At 46.5% G+C, this 20,722-nt stretch overlaps 1 protein-coding gene across 1 annotated transcript in view; it reads left to right on the top strand.

The window, feature by feature from the left end:
- The window catches only part of PGM5 (phosphoglucomutase 5), a 382,535-nt gene that overhangs the window by 163,680 nt on the left and 198,133 nt on the right, over positions 1-20,722 (top strand). Inside the window, exon 7 of the mRNA XM_069763768.1 lies at positions 20,527-20,642. Within this exon, the coding sequence (XP_069619869.1) occupies positions 20,527-20,642 (116 nt within the window). The remainder of the gene's footprint in view (positions 1-20,526; positions 20,643-20,722) is intronic.

Raw genomic sequence — 20,722 nt, 5'->3', positions numbered from 1 at the left:
AGAGATGCTCAATTGGGTTTAGGTCAGGTCTCTGGCTGAGCCAGTCAAGGATGGTCACAGATTTGTTCTGAAGCCATTCCTTTGTTATTTTAGCTGTGTGCTTAGGGTCATTGTCTTGTTGGATGGTGAACCTTCGGCCAAGTCTGAGGTCCAGAGCCAGGGCCGGCTCCAGGTTTTTGAGGGCCCCGGGCGAAAGAGTCTCAGTGGGACCCCCTTTAACACATACCCCGATTCATGATCGCATATAAACACAGCCATGTAGTATATAACACTGCCCACGTAGCATATAGCAGTCCACGTAGCATATAGCAGCCCACGTAGCATATAGCAGCCCATGTAGTATATAGCACAGCCCACGTAGTATATAGCAGCGCAGCCCACGTGGTATATAGCAGCGCAGCCCACGTAGTATATAGCAGCGCAGCCCACGTAGCATATAGCAGCGCAGCCCATGTAGTATATAGCAGCGCAGCCCACGTAGTATATAGCAGCGCAGCCCACGTAGTATATAGCAGCGCCACTCACTCAGGCACTGGTAGGACTAGGAGCTCCTCCTGAATCTGCCTCATAACTTCAACAGCACGGCAGCCAGCCAGGGGTGGAGATCAGAGCAGAGAACGTGCTCTCTCCGCCCACAAACAATGTCACACTGGCTGCCTTCTCTTAACCCCTATGTGTGCCTGCTTGGCTTTCACTGACTGAGTGAGAAGATGCTTGTGTCAGAGCTGGCACATGGGGGTTAAGAGAACGCAGCCAGCAGTGACTTTGTGGGTGGAGAGAGCATGTTATCTCCTGCTCTGCTCTCCCAGCTGTATCTATGACAGCGTGAGTGGGCCCCCCTCTCTCTCTAGGGCCCCGGCATTTGCCCAGGTGCGCCAGGTGCTGACGCCGGCCCTGTCCAGAGCACAAGGGAAGAGGTTTACATCCAGGATATCTCTGTACTTGGCCACATTCATGTTTCCTTAAATGGAAACCAGTTGTCCTGTCCCTGCAGCTGAAAAACACCAACATAGCATGATGCTGCCACCAATATGTTTCACTGTTGGAATTGTAATGGGCAGGTGATGAGCAGTGCCAGGTTTTCTCTACACATACTGCTTAGAATTATCACCAAAAAGGTCTATCTTCATCTCATCAGACCAGAGAATGTTATTTATCATAGTCTGAGAGTCCTTCATGTTTTTTTCAGCAAACTCTATGCGGGCTTTCATATGTCTTGCACTGAGGAGATGTTTCTGTTAGGCCACTCTTGCATAAAGGCTTGATTGGTGGAGGCAGGGCCGTATTTAGAGTTTCTGCTGCCATAGGCACTTTTAGTGCTGCCTCCTCCTTTGGTGAGTATGACACTATCGGCATTGACTTTGGCAAAAATCACTGATGTGAAAGTAGTCTTTTGCAGCAGATCCGGCAGTTTTTCCACATCTGCCGCGTAACGGATCACTTACGGCAACACTGCGTTCGGCCTCATTCATTCCCTATGGGACTTGCGGACATGTGTGGCACTTACGGTTTTGCAGCGATATGGCAAATGAGATATTTGCAGCAATGGAAAAAAAACGCTGCTAGTAGTGTTTTTTTGTCTCACAAGGGCAAAACCGCACGTGCCGCACATGTCCGCAAGTAGCCATCACTAACTGTCCCTGCACCTTGCTAGCTCATCCCTATCCATCCCTCCCTGACTTAAAACTACACTATAAATCTTTAGAAAAACAATTTAGTAACTGATATATTCCTATGATAATGAGGGCTCCAGGCTACAGCGTAGACTGGGACGGGCAGTCTGCAGGTCTCCATTCTCTCTCTCTACACACCCTCAGTCCAAGCCTCATTGCCTGTGATGAACTGTGTACAGACATCCCTCCACTGGACCCGGTAATCAGGTAGCATACCAGCAGAGGTGTATGTCGGTTTTCTGGCACCTGGGGAAAGAATTCATTTTGGTGCCCCCCCAGCACACATGCGATTTGCACACTTAGTCATGTACCCACGAGCTCCTCTCCCTAATGCTCTTAATGTTCAGTGAAAAACAGAGAGAAGCAGAAGAGAAGCTCGTTGTCACAGGACCACAAGTATGAAAGTCATATGTCAGTGAAGTGTCCATGTGACGACTACTGGAACCTGCAGAGCTGAATCCTGACATCGCAGGCTACTGAATTATCACAATTCATGCACTGCACACTTTTAGGATTCTCCCATGCCGTTGGACGGTCATGTCAGCACAAGTATGTGATTTTTATACCGCTGACCACATTCCAACTAGATGTGCCCGGCCTCACTCAGTTCATTTTCATTGAGTGAGGCCACACATGTCTAGTCAGCATGTGACCACATGTATGTAAATCACCGGCACAAGAGAATTCTGACAGCGTGCAGTGCACACTGTGAGAGCTCAGATGTCTGCAGTCACAAAGAATGACTCTCTCATCACAATCCCTCTCCTTGGTATACTGTCCCCTCCTGGTTGTGCCGTTACACGGTCCCCCATGTTACGAACCCACTACTTAGTTTCTATTCTGTGCCCACTCACTTTTCTCCCACCATATTTTCTAATCACACTATTCCCCTCCCCCCGCATACTGTCTCCTCTCACATCCCTCCTGTTCACCATATTGTCTCCTCATATATTTACCCCCTCACTTTCTATACTGCCTGCTCACCTGGCTCCCCATACTGTGTCTGCACACATCCCATCACCCTCACTCCCCGTACTCTGTCCACATCAATTTTTCACATCGCTACTCGTACTGTGTCCACATACATTCCCCCGTTCGCTCCCCATACTGTCTGCACCCATCCCCCATACTGTTTCCTCATATATGCCCCCCATTCCCCAGTACTGTTTCCTCATACATGCCCCCATTCCCCCTTACTGTTTCCTCATACATGCCCCCATTGCCCATACATGCCCCCCATTCTCCAGTACTGTTTCCTCATACATGCCCCCCATTCCCCAGTACTGTTTCCTCATTCATGCCCCATTCCCCCATACTGTTTCCTCATACGTGCCCCCATTGCCAATACATGCCCCCCATTCCCCAGTACTGTTTCCTCATACATGCCCCCCATTGCCCATACATGCCCCCCATTCCCCAGAACTGTTTCCTCATACATGCCCCCATTCCCCAGTACTGTTTCCTCATACATGCCCCCATTGCCCATACATGCCCCATTCCCCAGTACTGTTTCCTCATACATGCCCCCCATTCCCCCTTGCTATTTCCTCATACATGCCCCCATTGCCAACACATGCCCCCCATTCCCCAGTACTGTTTCCTCATACATGCCCCCCATTGCCCATACATGCCCCCTATTCCCCAGAACTGTTTCCTCATGCATGCCCCCATTCCCCAGTACTGTTTCCTCATACATGCCCCCCATTGCCCATACATGCCCCCATTCCCCAGTACTGTTTCCTCATACATGCACCCATTCCCCAGTACTGTTTCCTCATACATGCCCCCCATTCCTGTTGTGAATTCTGTGGCTGAGTTCACTTCTGTGGTCACAAGTGGTATTGCAGTCTCTGGGCTTCCTCCCTCAGGTGTTTTGGTGAGCTCGTTGGCTGCCTTGCTATTTAGCTCCACCTGAGTCTGTCTTCCTTGCTCCTTGTCAATGTTCCAGTGTTGGATCTGAGCTACTGCATCTTTCCTTGGGCCTGCTGCTCTGCTAGATAAGTGCTTCTAGTTTGTTTACTGTTTTTTCTGTCCAGCTTGCTATTAACTTTTGCTGGAAGCTCTGAGAAGCAAAGGGGTGCACCGCCGTGCTGTTAGTTCGGCACGGTGGGTCTTTTTGCCCCTTTGCGTGGTTTTCGTTTTAGGGTTTTTTGTAGACTGCATAGTTCTCTTTGCTATCCTCGCTCTGTCTAGAATATCGGGCCTCACTTTGCTGAATCTATTTCATTCCTACGTTTGTCTTTTCATCTTGCTAACAGTCATTATATGTGGGGGGCTGCCTATTCCTTTGGGGTATTTCTCTGAGGTAAGTCAGGCTTGTATTTCTATCTTCAGGCTAGTCAGCTCCTCAGGCAGTGCCGAGTTGCATAGGTAGTTGATAGGCGCAATCCACTGCTGCTTATAGTTGTTGTGAGGATAGATCAGGTACTGCAGTCTACAGAGATTCCACGTCTCAGAGCTCGTCCTATTGTTTTTGGTTATTGCCAGATCTCTGTATGTGCGCTGATTACTGCACGCTGTGTTGCCTGATTGCCAGCCATAACACATTCCCCCTTGCTATTACCTCATACATGCCCCCATTGCCAACACATGCCCCCCGTTCCCCAGTACTGTTTCCTCATACATACCCCCATTACCCCGTACTGTTTCCTCATACATGCCTCCATTGCCAATATATGCCCCCCATTCCCCAGTACTGTTTCCTCATACGTGCCCCCATTGCCCATACATGCCCCCCATTCCCCAGTACTGTTTCCTCATACATGCCCCCCATTCCCCAGTACTGTTTCCTCATACATACCCCTCATTGCCTATACATGCCCCCCATTCCCCTGTACTGTTTCCCCATCTCCCCCTTTGCTCTTCATTTTGTGTCCTCAAATATTCCCCCACACATTAAATCCCCCATCCCTACTCCAATTCTCCCCACACATAATAAATCCCCCTGTCCTCACTCAAATTGTCCCCACACATAATAAATCCCCTCATCCCCACTCAAAATCTCCACACACATAATAAATCCCCCCATCCCTGTTGTGAATTCCGCTCTTGGGCTCCCTCCGGTGGTTGTAAGTAGCATTTTTGTGAGTTCTGCTCTTTGGCTCCCTCCTGTGGTTTTGAGTGGTATGGCTGCTTCTTGGATTTAGCTTCAGCAGCTGTTTTCACTGATCGTCATTCTGGCTCGGCTATATTAGTTTGGCCTTATCCCTCATTCAATTCCAGTTGTCAATTGTTCCTGCCTGGAATCATTGCTCTTAGGACTTTCCTGACACTCTGACCAGTTCATCAAAGCTAAATCCTTGATTGTCCTTTTGCGGTTCTTTTGTTGTGGACTTTGTTGTTCAGCACTTTCTTTGTTTTTGTTCATTTGTCCAGCTTTTCAGTATGGATCTATTCAGTTAAGCTGGAAGCTCTGGGCAGCAGAGTTTGCCCTCCACACCTTTAGTCTGGTGTGGAGATTTTTGCATTTCCCTGCGGTGGACTTTTTCTAGTTTTTTTACTGACCGCACAGCGTTCTGTTCTGTACTATTTCTATTTAGCTAGAAGTGACCTCCTGTGCTAAATCTTGTTTCATACTACGTATGTCATTTCCTTCTCCTCTCACAGTCATTATTTGTGGGGGGCTAATCTATCCTTTGGGGATTTTCTCTGAGGCAAGATAGTTTTCCTGCTTCTATCTTTAGGGGTAGTTAGCTCTTAGGCTGTGACGAGATGCCTAGGCAGAGTTAGGAGCATTCCACGGCTGCTTCTAGTGTTGTGTTGAGCTTAGGGACTGCGGTCAGTATAGTTGCCACCTGCTCAGAGCTAGACGCATGTCGCTCCCTAATCACCAGATCATAACAGTACAACTGGCCAAAAATGAGCTGAATGCCTCTCAAAAGAAGGAAGAGAAAAAGAGTTCTGAGCCATTTTTTTTTTCTTTAGTTTGTTTTGTCTTTTTCCTTCCTCTTGATCTCTGGGTGATTCGGGATTTGGATGCAGGCATGGATGTTCAGGGTTTGTTTTCTCGTGTGGATCAGCTTGCTGCAAGAGTACAGAGTATTCAAGATTATGTGGTTCAGACTCCGGCCTTAGAGCCTAAAATTCCTACTCCGGATTTGTTTTACGGGGATAGATCTAAGTTTTTGAACTTTAAAAATAACTGCAAATTGTTTTTTGCTCTGAAACCCCCTTCCTCTGGTGACCCCGTTCAGCAAGTAAAGATAGTTATTTCTCTACTGCGTGGCGACCCTCAGGACTGGGCATTCTCACTTGAGTCACGGAATCCGGCATTGCTTAATGTAGATGCATTTTTTCAATCGCTCGGATTATTGTATGACGAACCTAACTCTGTAGATCATGCTGAGAAAACACTGTTGGCCTTGTGTCAGGGTCAGGAAGTGGCAGAATTATACTGCCAGAAATTTAGAAAATGGTCTGTGCTCACTAAATGGAATGAGGACGCTCTGGCAGCAATTTTCAGAAAGGGTCTTTCTGAAGCCCTTAAAGATGTTATGGTGGGGTTTCCCACGCCTGTTGGTTTGAGCGAATCTATGTCTCTGGCCATTCAGATTGATCGGCGCCTGCGCGAACGCAAAGTGGTGCACCATATGGCAGTGTCCTCTAAGCAAAGTCCTGAGCCCATGCAATGTGATAGGATTTTGACTAGAGCGGAACAGAGGGGATACAGACGTCAGAATGGGCTGTGTTTTTACTGTGGTGATTCTGCTCATGCTATTTCTGATTGCCCTAAGCGTATTAAGAGGGTCGCTAGATCTGTTACCATTAGTACTGTGCAGCCTAAGTTTCTCCTGTCTGTGACCCTGATTTGCTCATTGTCATCTTTTTCTGTCATGGCATTTGTGGATTCAGGCGCTGCTCTGAACTTAATGGACTTAGAATTCGCTAGGCGCTGTGGTTTTTCTTTGCAGCCTTTGCAGAGTCCCATACCCTTGAGGGGTATTGATGCTACACCATTGGCCAAGAATAAACCTCAGTACTGGACGCAGATGACTATGTACACGGCTCCTGCACATCAGGAAGATTGCCGTTTTTTGGTGTTGCAAAATTTACATGATGTTGTTGTACTGGGGTTTCCATGGTTACAAGTACACAATCCAGTGCTGGATTGGAAATCAATGTCTGTGACTAGTTGGGGTTGTCAAGGGGTACATAGTGACGTTCCTTTGATGTCAATTTCCTCTTCCCCCTCTTCTGATGTTCCTGAATTTTTGTTAGATTTCCAGGATGTATTCGATGAGCCCAAGTCCAGTTCCCTTCCACCACACAGGGACTGTGATTGTGCTATTGACTTGATTCCTGGCTGTAAGTTCCCTAAGGGCCGACTTTTCAACCTGTCTGTGCCAGAGCATGCCGCCATGCGGAGCTATGTTAAGGAGTCTTTAGAGAAGGGGCATATTCGGCCGTCTTCGTCACCATTGGGAGCGGGACTCTTTTTTGTTGCCAAGAAGGATGGCTCCTTAAGACCCTGTATTGATTATCGCCTTCTTAATAAGATCACGGTCAAATTCCAATATCCTTTACCTTTGCTCTCTGATTTGATTGCTAGGATTAAGGGGGCTAGTTGGTTTACCAAGATTGACCTTCGAGGGGCATATAATCTTGTTCGTATTAAACAGGGTGACGAATGGAAGACTGCATTTAATACGCCCGAAGGTCATTTTGAATACCTTGTGATGCCATTTGGGCTCTCTAATGCTCCATCTGTGTTCCAGTCTTTCATGCATGATATTTTCCACAATTATCTTGACAAATTCCTGATTGTGTATTTGGATGATATTTTGATTTTTTCCGATGATTGGGAGTCTCATGTGAAGCAGGTCAGGATGGTATTCCAGATCCTTCGTGATAATGCTCTATTTGTGAAGGGGTCTAAGTGCCTATTTGGAGTTCAGAAGGTCTCTTTTTTGGGGTTTATTTTTTCTCCTTCGTCTATAGAAATGGATCCTGTTAAAGTCAAAGCCATTCATGACTGGATTCAACCCACATCTGTGAAGAGCCTTCAGAAATGTTTGGGCTTTGCTAATTTTTATCGCCGTTTCATTGCCAACTTCTCTAGTGTGGTTAAACCCCTGACCGATTTGACGAAGAAAGGCGCTGATGTGACTAATTGGTCCTCTGAGGCTGTTGAGGCCTTTCAGGAGCTTAAACGCCGATTTACTTCTGCCCCTGTGTTGCGTCAACCGGATGATTCTCTTGCTTTTCAGGTTGAGGTTGACGCTTCTGAGATTGGGGCAGGGGCCGATTTGTCACAAAGGAATTCTGATGGTTCCTTGATGAAGCCATGTGCCTTCTTTTCCCGAAAGTTTTCGCCTGTGGAACGCAATTTTTATGTCGGCAATCGGGAGTTGTTGGCTATGAAGTGGGCATTTGAGGAGTGGCGACATTGGCTTGAGGGAGCCAAGCACCGCATTGTGTTCTTGACCGATCATAAGAATTTGATTTACCTTGAGTCGGCCAAGCGGCTGAACCCTAGACAGGCTCGGTGGTCCCTGTTTTTCTCCCGTTTTGATTTTGTGTTCTCATATCTTCCAGGATCTAAGAATGTTAAGGCGGATGCCCTCTCTAGGAGTTTTTGCCGGATTCTCCTGGAGTCCTTGAGCCGGTTGGCATTCTTAAGGAAGGGGTGATTCTTTCTGCCATCTCCCCTGATTTGTGGCGGGTGCTTCAGGTATTTCAGGCTGATAGGCCTGACCGCTGTCCTGTGGGGAAGCTGTTTGTTCCTGATAGATGGACGAGTAAGGTGATTTCTGAGGTCCATTGTTCAGTGTTGGCTGGTCATCCTGGGATTTTTGGTACCAGAGATTTGGTTGCTAGGTCCTTTTGATGGCCTTCCTTGTCGCGTGATGTCCGTGCTTTTGTGCAGTCCTGTGGGACTTGCGCCCGAGCCAAGCCTTGCTGTTCCCGCGTTAGTGGGTTGCTTTTGCCTTTGCCCGTCCCGGAGAGGCCTTGGACGCATATTTCCATGGATTTTATTTCGGATCTTCCTGTGTCCCAGAGGATGTCTGTTATCTGGGTGGTTTGTGACCGGTTCTCTAAGATGGTCCATTTGGTACCTTTGCCTAAATTGCCTTCCTCCTCTGATTTGGTTCCATTGTTTTTTCAGCATGTGGTTCATTTGCATGGCATTCCGGAGAATATTGTGTCTGACAGAGGTTCCCAGTTTGTTTCCAGGTTTTGGTGTGCCTTTTGTGCTAGGATGGGTATTGATTTGTCTTTTTCTTCGGCGTTCCATCCTCAGACCAATGGCCAAACTGAGCGAACTAATCAGACCTTGGAAACCTATTTGAGATGCTTTGTGTCTGCTGATCAGGATGATTGGGTGACTTTCTTGCCGTTGGCCGAGTTTGCCCTTAATAATCGGGCCAGTTCGGCTACTTTGGTTTCGCCTTTCTTTTGTAATTTTGGTTTCCATCCTCGTTTTTCTTCAGGGCAGGTTGAGCCTTCTGATAGTCCTGGTGTTGATTCTGTGATGGACAGGTTACAGCGGATTTGGGCTCATGTGGTAGACAATTTGACGTTGTCCCAGGAAAAGGCTCAGTGTTTTGCTAACTGCCGTCGGTGTGTTGGTCCTCGGCTTCGTGTGGGGGATTTGGTTTGGTTGTCCTCTCGTCATGTTCCTATGAAGGTTTCTTCCCCTAAGTTCAAGCCTCGGTTTATTGGTCCTTATAAGATTTCTGAGATTATCAATCCTGTGTCTTTTCGTTTGGCCCTTCCAGCCTCTTTTGCCATCCACAATGTTTTCCATAGATCTCTGTTGCGGAGATATGTGGTGCCCGTTGTTCCATCTGTTGATCCTCCTGCCCCGGTGTTGGTTGAGGGGGAGTTGGAATATGTGGTTGAGAAAATTTTGGATTCTCGTTTTTCGAGGCGGAAGCTTCAGTATCTTGTCAAGTGGAAGGGTTATGGCCAGGAGGATAATTCTTGGGTTGTTGCCTCCGATGTTCATGCCGCCGATTTGGTTCGTGCTTTTCATTTGGCTCATCCTGATCGGCCTGGGGGCTCTGGTGAGGGTTCGGTGACCCCTCCTTATGGGGGGGGTACTGTTGTGAATTACACTCTTGGGCTCCCTCCGGTGGTTGTAAGTAGCATTTTTGTGAGTTCTGCTCTTTGGCTCCCTTCTGTGGTTTTGAGTGGTATGGCTGCTTCTTGGATTTAGCTTCAGCAGCTGTTTTCACTGATCGTCTTTCTGGCTCGGCTGTTGTGAATTCTGTGGCAGAGTTCACTCCTGTGGTCACAAGTGGTACTTCGGCTGATTCTCTCTCGGAGCTTCCGTTTGTGGAGGAAAGTGGTACTGCAGCTTCTGAGTTTCCTCCCTCAGGTGATCTGGTGAGGTCGTTAGCTGCTTCTCTACTTAACTCCACCTAATGCTTTCATCCATGCTTCCTGTCAATGTTCCAGTGTTGGACTTGTGTATCTCTGGATCATTCCTGTGGCCTGCTGCTCTGCATAGCTAAGTGCTTCTTTGCTATTTGTTGCTATTTTTTCTGTCCAGCTTGTCTATTTGTTTTGCTGGAAGCTCTGGGACGCAAAGGGTGTACCTCCGTGCCGTTAGTTCGGTACGGAGGGTCTTTTTGCCCCCTTTGCGTGGTTTTCTTTAGGGTTTTGTGTAGACCGCAAAGTTATCTTTCCTATCCTCGTTCTGTCTAGAATATCGGGCCTCACTTTGCTGAATCTATTTCATCCCTACGTTTGTCTTTTCATCTTGGCTCACAGTCATTATATGTGGGGGGCTGCCTTTTCCTTTGGGATATTTCTCTGAGGCAAGGTAGGCTTATTTTTCTATCTTCAAGCTAGTTAGTTTCTCAGGCTGTGCCGAGTTGCATAGGGAGCGTTAGGCGCAATCCACAGCTGCCTCTAGTTGTGTTTGGAGAGGATCAGGAATTGCGGTCTGCAGAGTTCCCACGTCTCAGAGCTCGTTCTGTTATTTTGGGTTGTTGTCAGATCACTGTGTGTGCTCTGATCGCTATGTACATTGTGTTTCTGAATTGCCTATCATAACAGTACAGGAAGCCAAAAGTACTAATGTTTCTCAATAGAGGGAAAAAAGAAGTTCTGAGACCATTTTTTTTCCTTTGCACTGTGTTTTGTCTTTTTTTTCCCCCTAGACATTTGGGTGGTTCAGGACACAGGTGTGGACATGGATATTCAGGGTCTGTGCTCTTAAATGGATAATCTCGTTATAAATGTACAAAAGATTCAAGACTTGGTGGTTCAGAAGCCTATGTTAGAACCAAAAATTCCTATTCCTGATTTATTTTTTGGTGATAGAGTCAAGTTTATGAATTTCAAAAATAATTGCAAGCTGTTTTTGGCCTTGAAAGCTCACTCCTCTGGTGACCCAGCTCAACAAGTGAGAATTATTATTTCTTTTTTGCGTGGTGACCCTCAAGACTGGGCATTTTCCCTTGCGCCGGGAGATCCTGCATTGGGTAATATTGATGCGTTTTTCCTGGCGCTCGGATTGCTGTACGATGAGCCTAATTCAGTGGATCAGGCAGAGAAAAATTTGCTGGCTTTGTGTCAGGGTCAGGATGAGATAGAGGTATACTGTCAGAAATTTAGAAAGTGGTCTGTACTCACTCAATGGAATGAAGCTGCGCTCGCAGCGATTTTCAGAAAGGGTCTCTCTGAAGCCCTTAAAGATGTCATGGTGGGATTTCCTATGCCTGATGGTCTGAATGAATCTATGTCTTTGGCCATTCAGATCGGTCGACGCTTGCGTGAGCGTAAAGCTGTGCACCATTTGGCGGTATTACCTGAGATTAAACCTAAGCCTATGCAGTGCGATAGGACTTTGTCCAGAGTTGAACGGCATGAACACAGACGTCTGAATGGTCTGTGTTTCTACTGTGGCGATTCCACTCATGCCATCTCTGATTGTCCTAAGCGCTCTAAGCGGTTCGCTAGGTTTGCCACCATTGGTACAGTACAGTCAAAATTTCTTCTGTCCGTTACCTTGATATGCCCTTTGTCATCATATTCTGTCATGGCGTTTGTGGATTCGGGCGCTGCCCTGAATTTGATGGACTTGGATTATGCTAAGCGTTGTGGGTTTTTCTTGGAGCCCTTGCAGTGTCCTATTCCATTAAGAGGAATTGATGCTACACCTTTGGCCAAAAATAAGCCTACCTTGCCTCAGAGAAATACCCCAAAGGAAAAGGCAGCCCCCCACATATAATGACTGTGAGCCAAGATGAAAAGACAAACGTAGGGATGAAATAGATTCAGCAAAGTGAGGCCCGATATTCTAGACAGAACGAGGATAGGAAAGATAACTTTGCGGTCTACACAAACCCTAAAGAAAACCACGCAAAGGGGGCAAAAAGACCCTCCGTACCGAACTAACGGCACGGAGGTACACCCTTTGCGTCCCAGAGCTTCCAGCAAAACAAATAGACAAGCTGGACAGAAAAAATAGCAACAAATAGCAAAGAAGCACTTAGCTATGCAGAGCAGCAGGCCACAGGAATGATCCAGAGATACACAAGTCCAACACTGGAACATTGACAGGAAGCATGGATGAAAGCATTAGGTGGAGTTAAGTAGAGAAGCAGCTAACGACCTCACCAGATCACCTGAGGGAGGAAACTCAGAAGCTGCAGTACCACTTTCCTCCACAAACGGAAGCTCCCAGAGAGAATCAGCCGAAGTACCACTTGTGACCACAGGAGTGAACTCTGCCACAGAATTCACAACACTCGGCTATATTAGTCTGGCCTTATCCCTCATTCAATGCCAGTTGTCAATTGTTCCTGCCTGGAGTCATTGCTCTTAGGACTTTCCTGACACTCTGACCAGTTCATCAAAGCGAAGTCCTTGCTTGTCCTTTTGCGGTTCTTTTGTTGTGGACTTTGTTGTTCAGCACTTTCTTTGTTTTTGTTCATTTGTCCAGCTTTTCAGTATGGATCTATTCAGTTAAGCTGGAAGTTCTGCGCAGCAGAGTTTGCCCTCCACACCTTTAGTCAGGTGTGGAGATTTTTGCATTTCCCTGCGGTGGACTTTTTCTAGTTTTTTTTACTGACCGCACAGCGTTCTGTTCTGTACTATTTCTATTTAGCTAGAAGTGACCTCCTGTGCTAAATCTTGTTTCATACTACGTATGTCATTTCCTTCTCCTCTCACAGTCATTATTTGTGGGGGGCTAATCTATCCTTTGGGGATTTTCTCTGAGGCAATATAGTTTTCCTGCTTCTATCTTTAGGGGTAGTTAGCTCTTAGGCTGTGACGAGATGCCTAGGCCGAGTTAGGAGCATTCCACGGCTGCTTCTAGTGTTGTGTTGAGCTTGGGGACTGCGGTCAGTATAGTTGCCACCTGCTCAGAGCTAGACGCATGTCGCTCCCTAATCACCAGATCATAACACATCCCCACTCAAATTGTCCCCTCTCCCATCTTGTATGTATGGCTCAGCTCCCCCATTCTTGTATGTATGGCTCAGCTCCCCCCATCTTGTATGAATGGCTCAGCTCCCCCCCATCTTGTAGGTATGGCTCAGCTCCCATCTTGTATGTATGGCTCAGCTTCCCCCCCTCCTATCTTGTATGAATGGCTCAGCTTCCCCCCTCCCATCTTGTATGAATGGCTCAGCTTCCCCCTCTTCCATCTTGTATGAATGGCTCAGTTTCCCCCCTCCCATCTTGTATGAATGGCTCAGCTTCCCCCCCTCCCATCTTGTATGAATGGCTCAGCTCCCACTCCCATCTTGTATGAATGGCTCAGCTTCCCCCCTCCCATCTTGTATGTATGGCTCAGCTCCCATCTTGTATGAATGGCTCAGCTTCTCCCCCATCTTGTATGAATGTCTCAGCTCCCCATCTTGTATGAATGGCTCAGCTTCCCCCCTCCCATCTTGTATGAATGGCTCAGCTCAGCTCCCCCCTCCCATCTTGTATGTATGGCTCAGCTTCTCCCCCCTCCCATCTTGTATGAAGGGCTCAGCTCAGCTTTCCCCCCTCCCATCTTCTATGAATGGCTCAGCTCAGCTTCCCCTCCCCTCCCATCTTGTATGTATGGCTCAGCCCCCCATCTTGTATAAATGGCTCAGCTCAGCTCCCCACCACTCCCATCTTGAATGAATGGCTCAGCTCAGCTTCGCCCCCTCCCATCTTGTATGAATGGCTCAGCTCAGCTTCTTCCCCACTCTCATCTTGTATGCATGGCTCAGCTGGGGTCCCATCTTGTATGAATGGCTCAGCTTCCCCCCCTCCCATCTTGTATGAATGGCTCAGCTTCCCCCCCTCCCATCTTGTATGTATGGCTCAGCTTCCCCCCTCCCATCTTGTATGTATGGCTCAGCTTCCCCCCTCCCATCTTGTATGAATGGCTCAGCTTCCCCCCATCTTGTATGTATGGCTCAGCTCCCATCTTGTGTAAATGGCTCAGCTTCCCCCCATCTTGTATGAACGGCTCAGCTTCCCTCCGCCCATCTTGTATGAATGGCTCAGCTTCCCCCCCTCCCATCTTGTATGAATGGCTCAGCTCAGCTCCCCACTCCCATCTTGTATGTATGGCTCAGCTTCTCCCCCCTCCCATCTTGTATGAATGGCTCAGCTCAGCTTCCTGCCTCCCATCTTTATGAATGGCTCAGCTCAGCTTCCCCTCCCCTCCCATCTTGTATAAATGGCTCAGCTCAGCTTCCCCCCCCCTACCATCTTGTATGAATGGCTCAGCTCAGCTTCTTCCCCACTCCCATCTTGTATGAATGGCTCAGCTTCCCCCCCTCCCATCTAGTATGAATGGCTCAGCTTCCCCCCTCAAATCTTGTATAAATGGCTCAGCTTCCCCCCTCCCATCTTGTATCTATGGCTCAGCTTCCCCCCTCCCATCTTGTATGTATGGCTCAGCTTCCCTTCCCTCCCATCTTGTACATATGGCTCACCTCCCCCCTCCCATCTTGTATGAATGGCTCAGCTTCCCCCCTCCCATCTTGTATGTATGGCTCAGCTTCCCCTTCCCATCTTGTATGAATGGCTCAGCTTCCCCCCCCTCCCATCTAGTATGAATGGCTCAGTTTCCTCCCCTCCCGTCTTGTATGAATGGCTCAGCTTCCCCCCCTCCCATCTTGTATCTATGGCTCAGCTCCCCCCCTCCCATCTTGTATGTATGGCTCAGCTTCCCCTCCCTCCCATCTTGTACGTATGGCTCAACTCCCCCCTCCCATCTTGTATGAATGGCTCAGCTTCCCCCCCATCTTGTATGAATGTCTCAGCTCCCCCCTCCCATCTTGTATGAATGGCTCAGCTTCCTCCCTTCCATCTTGTATGAATGGCTCAGCTCAGCTCCCCCCTCCCATCTTGTATGTATGGCTCAGCTTCTCCCCCCTCCCATCTTGTATGAATGGCTCAGCTCAGCTTCCCATCCCCTCCATCTTGTATGTATGGCTCAGCTCCCCCCCATCTTCTATAAATGGCTCAGCTCAGCTCCCCCTCCCATCTTGTATGAATGGCTCAGCTCAGCTTCGCCACCTCCCATCTTGTATGAATGGCTCAGCTCAGCTTCCTCCCCACTCCTATCTTGTATGCATGGCTCAGCTTCCCCCCTCCCATATTGTATGAATGGCTCAGCTTCCCCCCTTCAATCTTGTATGAATGGCTCAGCTCCCCCCCTCCCATCTTGTATGTATGGCTCAGCTTCCCCCTTCCCATCTTGTATGTATGGCTCACCTCCCCTCCCATCTTGTATGAATGGCTGGCTCAACTTCCCCCCTCCCATCTTGTATGAATGACTCAGCTCAGCTTGCCCCCCTCCCATCCTGTATGTATGGCTCAGCTTCCCCCCACTCCCATCTTGTATGAATGGCTCAGCTCAGCTTCCCCCCCCACTCCCATCTTGTATGAATGGCTCAGCTCATCTTCCCCCCGCTCCCATCTTGCATGCATGGCTCGCTCCCCCATTCTCCTCCAGTCCTCCCTCCGCCCTCTTTTATCCTCCCCCTGTTCTCCCTGGCTGTCATACTCACCTTTCCCACACCGCGCCGAAAATCCCTCCATCTCTGTCCCGGCGCAGCAGCGTCTTCCTGCGTGAGTGGTCATGTGGTTGCATATACAGTAACTACAGAACATCGATGGGTCCATTTCCACGGACCGACCTACATCACTAAACGACCACCAATCAGTATGCCCTTACCAATTGGAAGTTGTTTAATAACCTGTTTATACAGGCAGATCACAGTAAATGATGCGGACTGAACAATCTGTAGTAAATTGTTCGCTGTGTAAAGCTACTATTGTTCTGTGCAATGTGAGTTCTGTTTACACAAGACGATCCATTACAAAGAAGATCTTTTTTGCTCATTCGTCAGGTGATCGGAAGCCTGTTTACCCTGCAAGATATTTGCTAAAAAAGCTTTCTTAACCTCTTAACTACTGCCTATGTGCCTTTTAACAGCGGCAGTTAAGGGGCCTTACTCCTCAGCGCTGCTTTTTAATGGCACTGAGAAATTAGGGTATAGCGCCCACCAGCGCCGGAAAATCTCTGGGGTCTCGGCTACTGGGGATAGCTGAGACCATGGAGAACATGATTTGGTTCAGTTGTTACTGTCCACAGTCTTGTGATATCCATTATTCACCGAATAACGATGATCGCAACAAAAAAGTCAGATTTCCCATTCATTTCTCTCTCCTCTGATATGATCTAGCATACTAGAGGAGAGAGAAATGGAGTCCCCCGAGCCTCCTCGGTAATTTTGCCATCTCCGGACCATCCGGCTCTGTCCCCCACCCCTCCACATCTTCTTCCTGGAAGAAAATGGCAGGCGCATGCGCAGTGCGCCGGCCGAGATCTGCTGGCCGGTACCCGGCAACAATAGGAAATTTTTCCTATCACAGTGATCATAATAAAAACATAGTAAATCAAATCCCCCCTTTGTGAGCCCCTTAGTTAGGTAAAAATAATAAAATAAAAAACAGTATTTTTTTTCATTCTTTGCAGTTAGGGTTAAGGTTGGTGCTAGGGTTAGGGTTGGGGTTACAGCTATGGTTAGGGCTGGGCTAGGGTTAGGGTTGGGGTTAGAGCTAGGGTTAGGGCTAGGCTTGGGGTTAGGGTTGGGGCTAGGGTTATAGTTATGGCTAGGGTTGGGGCTAGGGTTAGGGTTGTATTGGGGTTAAGGTGGTGTTGGGGTTAGGGTTGTGGTGTTGGGGTTATGGTTGTGGTTAGGGTTAGGGTTGCGATTAGGGTTATGGTTGGGTGTTGGAGTTAGGGCTGTGTTAGAGTTGGAGTTAGATTTGTGGGGTTTCCACTGTTTAGGCACATCAGGGGGTCTCCCAACGAGGCATGGTGCCCTTCATCGATTCCAGTCAATTTTGCATTCAAAAAGTCAAACAAGCCAGGTGCCCAAACAGTGAATTTCCTATACATACGGGGTATCGGTGTACTCAGGAAAAATTGCACAACAAATTTTGTCATCCATTTTCATTTGATACCATTGTGAAAATAAAAAAGTTTGGGTCTAAAGTACATTTTTTGTGAGAAAAGGTAAATGTTATTTTTTTCCTTCTACACTGCTTTAGTTCTCATGAAATACCTGAAGGATTAATAAACTTCCTTAATGTGGTTTTGCGCACCTTGAGGGGTGCAGTTTTTAGAATGGTGTCACTTTTGGGTATTTTATGTCTTATTGACCCCCCAAAGTCACTTGAATTGTGAGGTGGTCCCCAAAAAAATGGTTTTGTAAATTTTGCTGGAAAAATGAGAAATCGCTAGTCAATTTTTAACCCTTCAAAAAAGAAAATGAGCAAAAATGCTATTTTGTATCAAAACAGTATTACTAAGAACCCTGAGTTATTTAGATGCACTTTTGCTTTTTACTTACCGTATATACTCGAGTATAAGTTGAGATTTTTAGCCCATTTTTTTAGGCTGAAAGTGCCCCTCTTGGCTTATACTCAAGTCATTGTCAGCGGGAGAGGGGGAGCGGCGGCTATCACATACTCATCTGCTCCTGGTGAGGTCCCTGCATCTTCGATGATCTCCGGGCGCTGACAGCTTCTTCCAGCGTTGAGCTGTCACATGGTACCACTCATTACAGTAATGAATATGGACGCGACTCCACTCCCATAGGGCTTGGTCCGCATATTAATTACTGTAATGAGCGGTACCAATGACCGCTCAACGCTGGAAGAAGCTGCAGGGCCTGGAGAAGACCATCAGGGAAGCTGCCAGGGACCGCGCCGGGAGCAGGTGAGTATAATGGGGAGGGTGAGCTGCATTGCGCGATATTCACCTGTCCTCGTTCCACTGCCGGGCGCCGCTCCGTCTTCCGCGTCCTCTGCTGTGACGCTCAGGTTAGAGGGCGCGATGACGTGGTTAGTGTGCGCCCTCTGCCTGAACGTCAGTGCAGAGGATGCGGAAGATGGAGCGGTGCCCGACGGTGGAACGAGGACAGGTGAATATTGTAAGTGCTGGGGGCCTGAGCGACGAGAGGTGAGTATGTCATTTTTGTTTTTTAAATACAGCAACAGCATATGGGGCAAACATCTCTATGGAGCATCTTATGGGGACATAATAAGCATTTGTGCAGCATTATATGGGCCAAATATCTTTATGGAGCATCTTATGGGGCCATAATCAACATTTGTGCAGCATTATATGGGGCAAATATCTCTATGGAGCATCTTATGGGGCCATGATCAGCATTTGTGCAGCATTATATGGGGCAAATATCCCCATTGAGCATATTGTGGGGCCATAATCAGCATTTGTGCAGCATTATATGGGGCAAATATCGCTATGGAGCATCTTATGGGGTCATAATCAACATTTGTGCAGCATTATATGGGGCAAATATCTCTATGGAGCATCTTATGGGGCCATAATCAGCATTTGTGCAGCATTATATGGGGCAAATATCTCTATGGAGCATCTTATGGGGCCATAATCAACATTTGTGCACCATTATATGGGGCAAATATCTCTATGGAGCATCTTATGGGGCCATAATCAACATTTGTGCAGCATTATATGGGGCAAATATCTCTATGGAGCATCTTATGGGGCCATAATCAGCATTTGTGCAGCATTATATGGGGCAAATATCTCTATGGAGCGTCTTATGGGGCCATAATCAACATTTGTGCAGCATTATATGGGGCAAATGTCTCTATGAAGCATCTTATGGGGCCCTTATTAACCTTTATGCAGCACTGTATTGGGCAAATGTGTCTATGGAGCATCTTATGGGGCCATTATTAACCTTTGTGCAGCATTATATGGGGCATATTTTAATATGGAGCATCTTATGGGGCCCATCATAAACTTTAAGGAGCATTATTTGGGTGTATTTGGTATGGAGCATCTTATGGGGCCCATCATAAACTTTAAGGAGCATTATTTGGGTGTATTTGGTGTGGAGCATCTTATGGGGCCCATCATAAACTTTAAGGAGCATTATTTGGGTGTATTTGGTATGGAGTATCTTAGGGTGTCCATCATTAACTATATGGAGCATTATATGGGGCTCCTGATTCAATATGGATATTCAAAACCACTTAACCTACTGATAGCCCAATTAATTTTACTTTTATTGGTACCTATTTTTATTTTTGAAATTTACCAATAGCTGCTGCATTTTCCACCCTAGGCTTATACTCGAGTCATTGAGTTTTCCCAGTTTTTTGTGGCAAAGTTAGGGATCTCGGCTTATACTCGGGTCGGCTTATACTCGGGTATATACAGTATTTTGTTACCACAGGGATTTTGCTCATTTTGCTTCTTGTTGGTTTCATGCGCTTTATGGCCAATGTGAGCATGCGTTTATGTGTTGCATGTATAACAACTTAATCCAAGCTCAATTTTTGTGTTTAACTTTTAACCATTATAACTTCCTAACAAAAAAAAATGTTGTTTCCAAAATTGTGCTGATGTAAAGTTGACGTGTGGGAAAGGTTATTTATCAACTTTTTTTGTCTGACACGACTCTCTGATTTAAGGGCACAAAAATTAAAAGTTTGAAAATTGCAAAATTTTCAAAATTTTTGCCAAATTTCTTTTTTTTTTTTAGAAATAAACACAAGTCATATCAAAGAAATTGTTACCACTAGCATGAAGTACAATATGTCATGAAAAAACATTCTCAGAATCAGTGGAATCCGTTGAAGCGTTCCAGAGTTATTACCTCACAAAGTGGTCAGAATTGTGAAAATTGGCTCGGTCACTAAGGGGTTAAAAATGCTTGTTTGCGATAATCTTTTAGTGCAAATGTATCTCATCATTTTGTGACTTCATTGACATTGTAACTTGCAAAAATACAGTAATTATTCCAGTTTGTAGCCTTTAACATAATCAGTCTGAAACAGGCATGTAAATGGGAAGGGAGTTTTAAAATCAGAGGAAATTGTCTTTTATTTCCACATGTGGATTTATTTGTTACAATCCCTTAGTAAGAATGGTTTGTAACTGACTGGTGGAATAACAATTTTTTTCAAGTTGAAATAGCGAAAGCACAACTGCTCCTTTTTTCAATTTGGGTCCTTAATCTATTCAAATAAAAACACGGGTTAATTTGTTATCATTTGGAAATTTAAAGTAAAAGATTAAGACAGCTTGTGACTATGATCCTCACGTGTAAGCCAAAGATATGCTATCCAGAGTCTCCAAGAAAAACAAACGAGCCCATGGAAAGCAAATAAGAGCAGAAAACTTTCCTTATTTTTTAACTTTCGTTTTTTAACAATAGAGACATAAATCAGAACTCAGATAAATATCATGACACAGTGGAATCTGAGCTGACTTTCTGTTATAATTTCAGTAAAATAGTACAAAATGTTTCTGAATGATAGGATAGCTGAATGTTACATGAACTCATCCGTCCTATGTGCAATATAGAAAATATGGGTTAATTTGGAATTTCCCTTTCAGGGTTGGAAAAGCAATGAAACTTCCTGTGTATGAAACACCAACTGGCTGGAAATATTTTGCAAACCTAATGGATTCTGGACGTTGTTCCTTGTGTGGAGAAGAAAGTTTTGGCACAGGTAATCGAGATGCCTTTATTTACAATTGTAAGCTTGTTCTAGGTTATAACACTGCCACCATAGGGTCATACCGGCATTTA

The sequence above is a fragment of the Ranitomeya imitator genome, chromosome 1 (assembly GCF_032444005.1).
Source record: "Ranitomeya imitator isolate aRanImi1 chromosome 1, aRanImi1.pri, whole genome shotgun sequence".
Classification (NCBI taxonomy): Eukaryota; Metazoa; Chordata; class Amphibia; order Anura; family Dendrobatidae; genus Ranitomeya; species Ranitomeya imitator.
The sequence above is the reverse complement of the archived record's forward strand: the minus strand, read 5'-3'. Positions and strand labels throughout refer to the sequence as shown.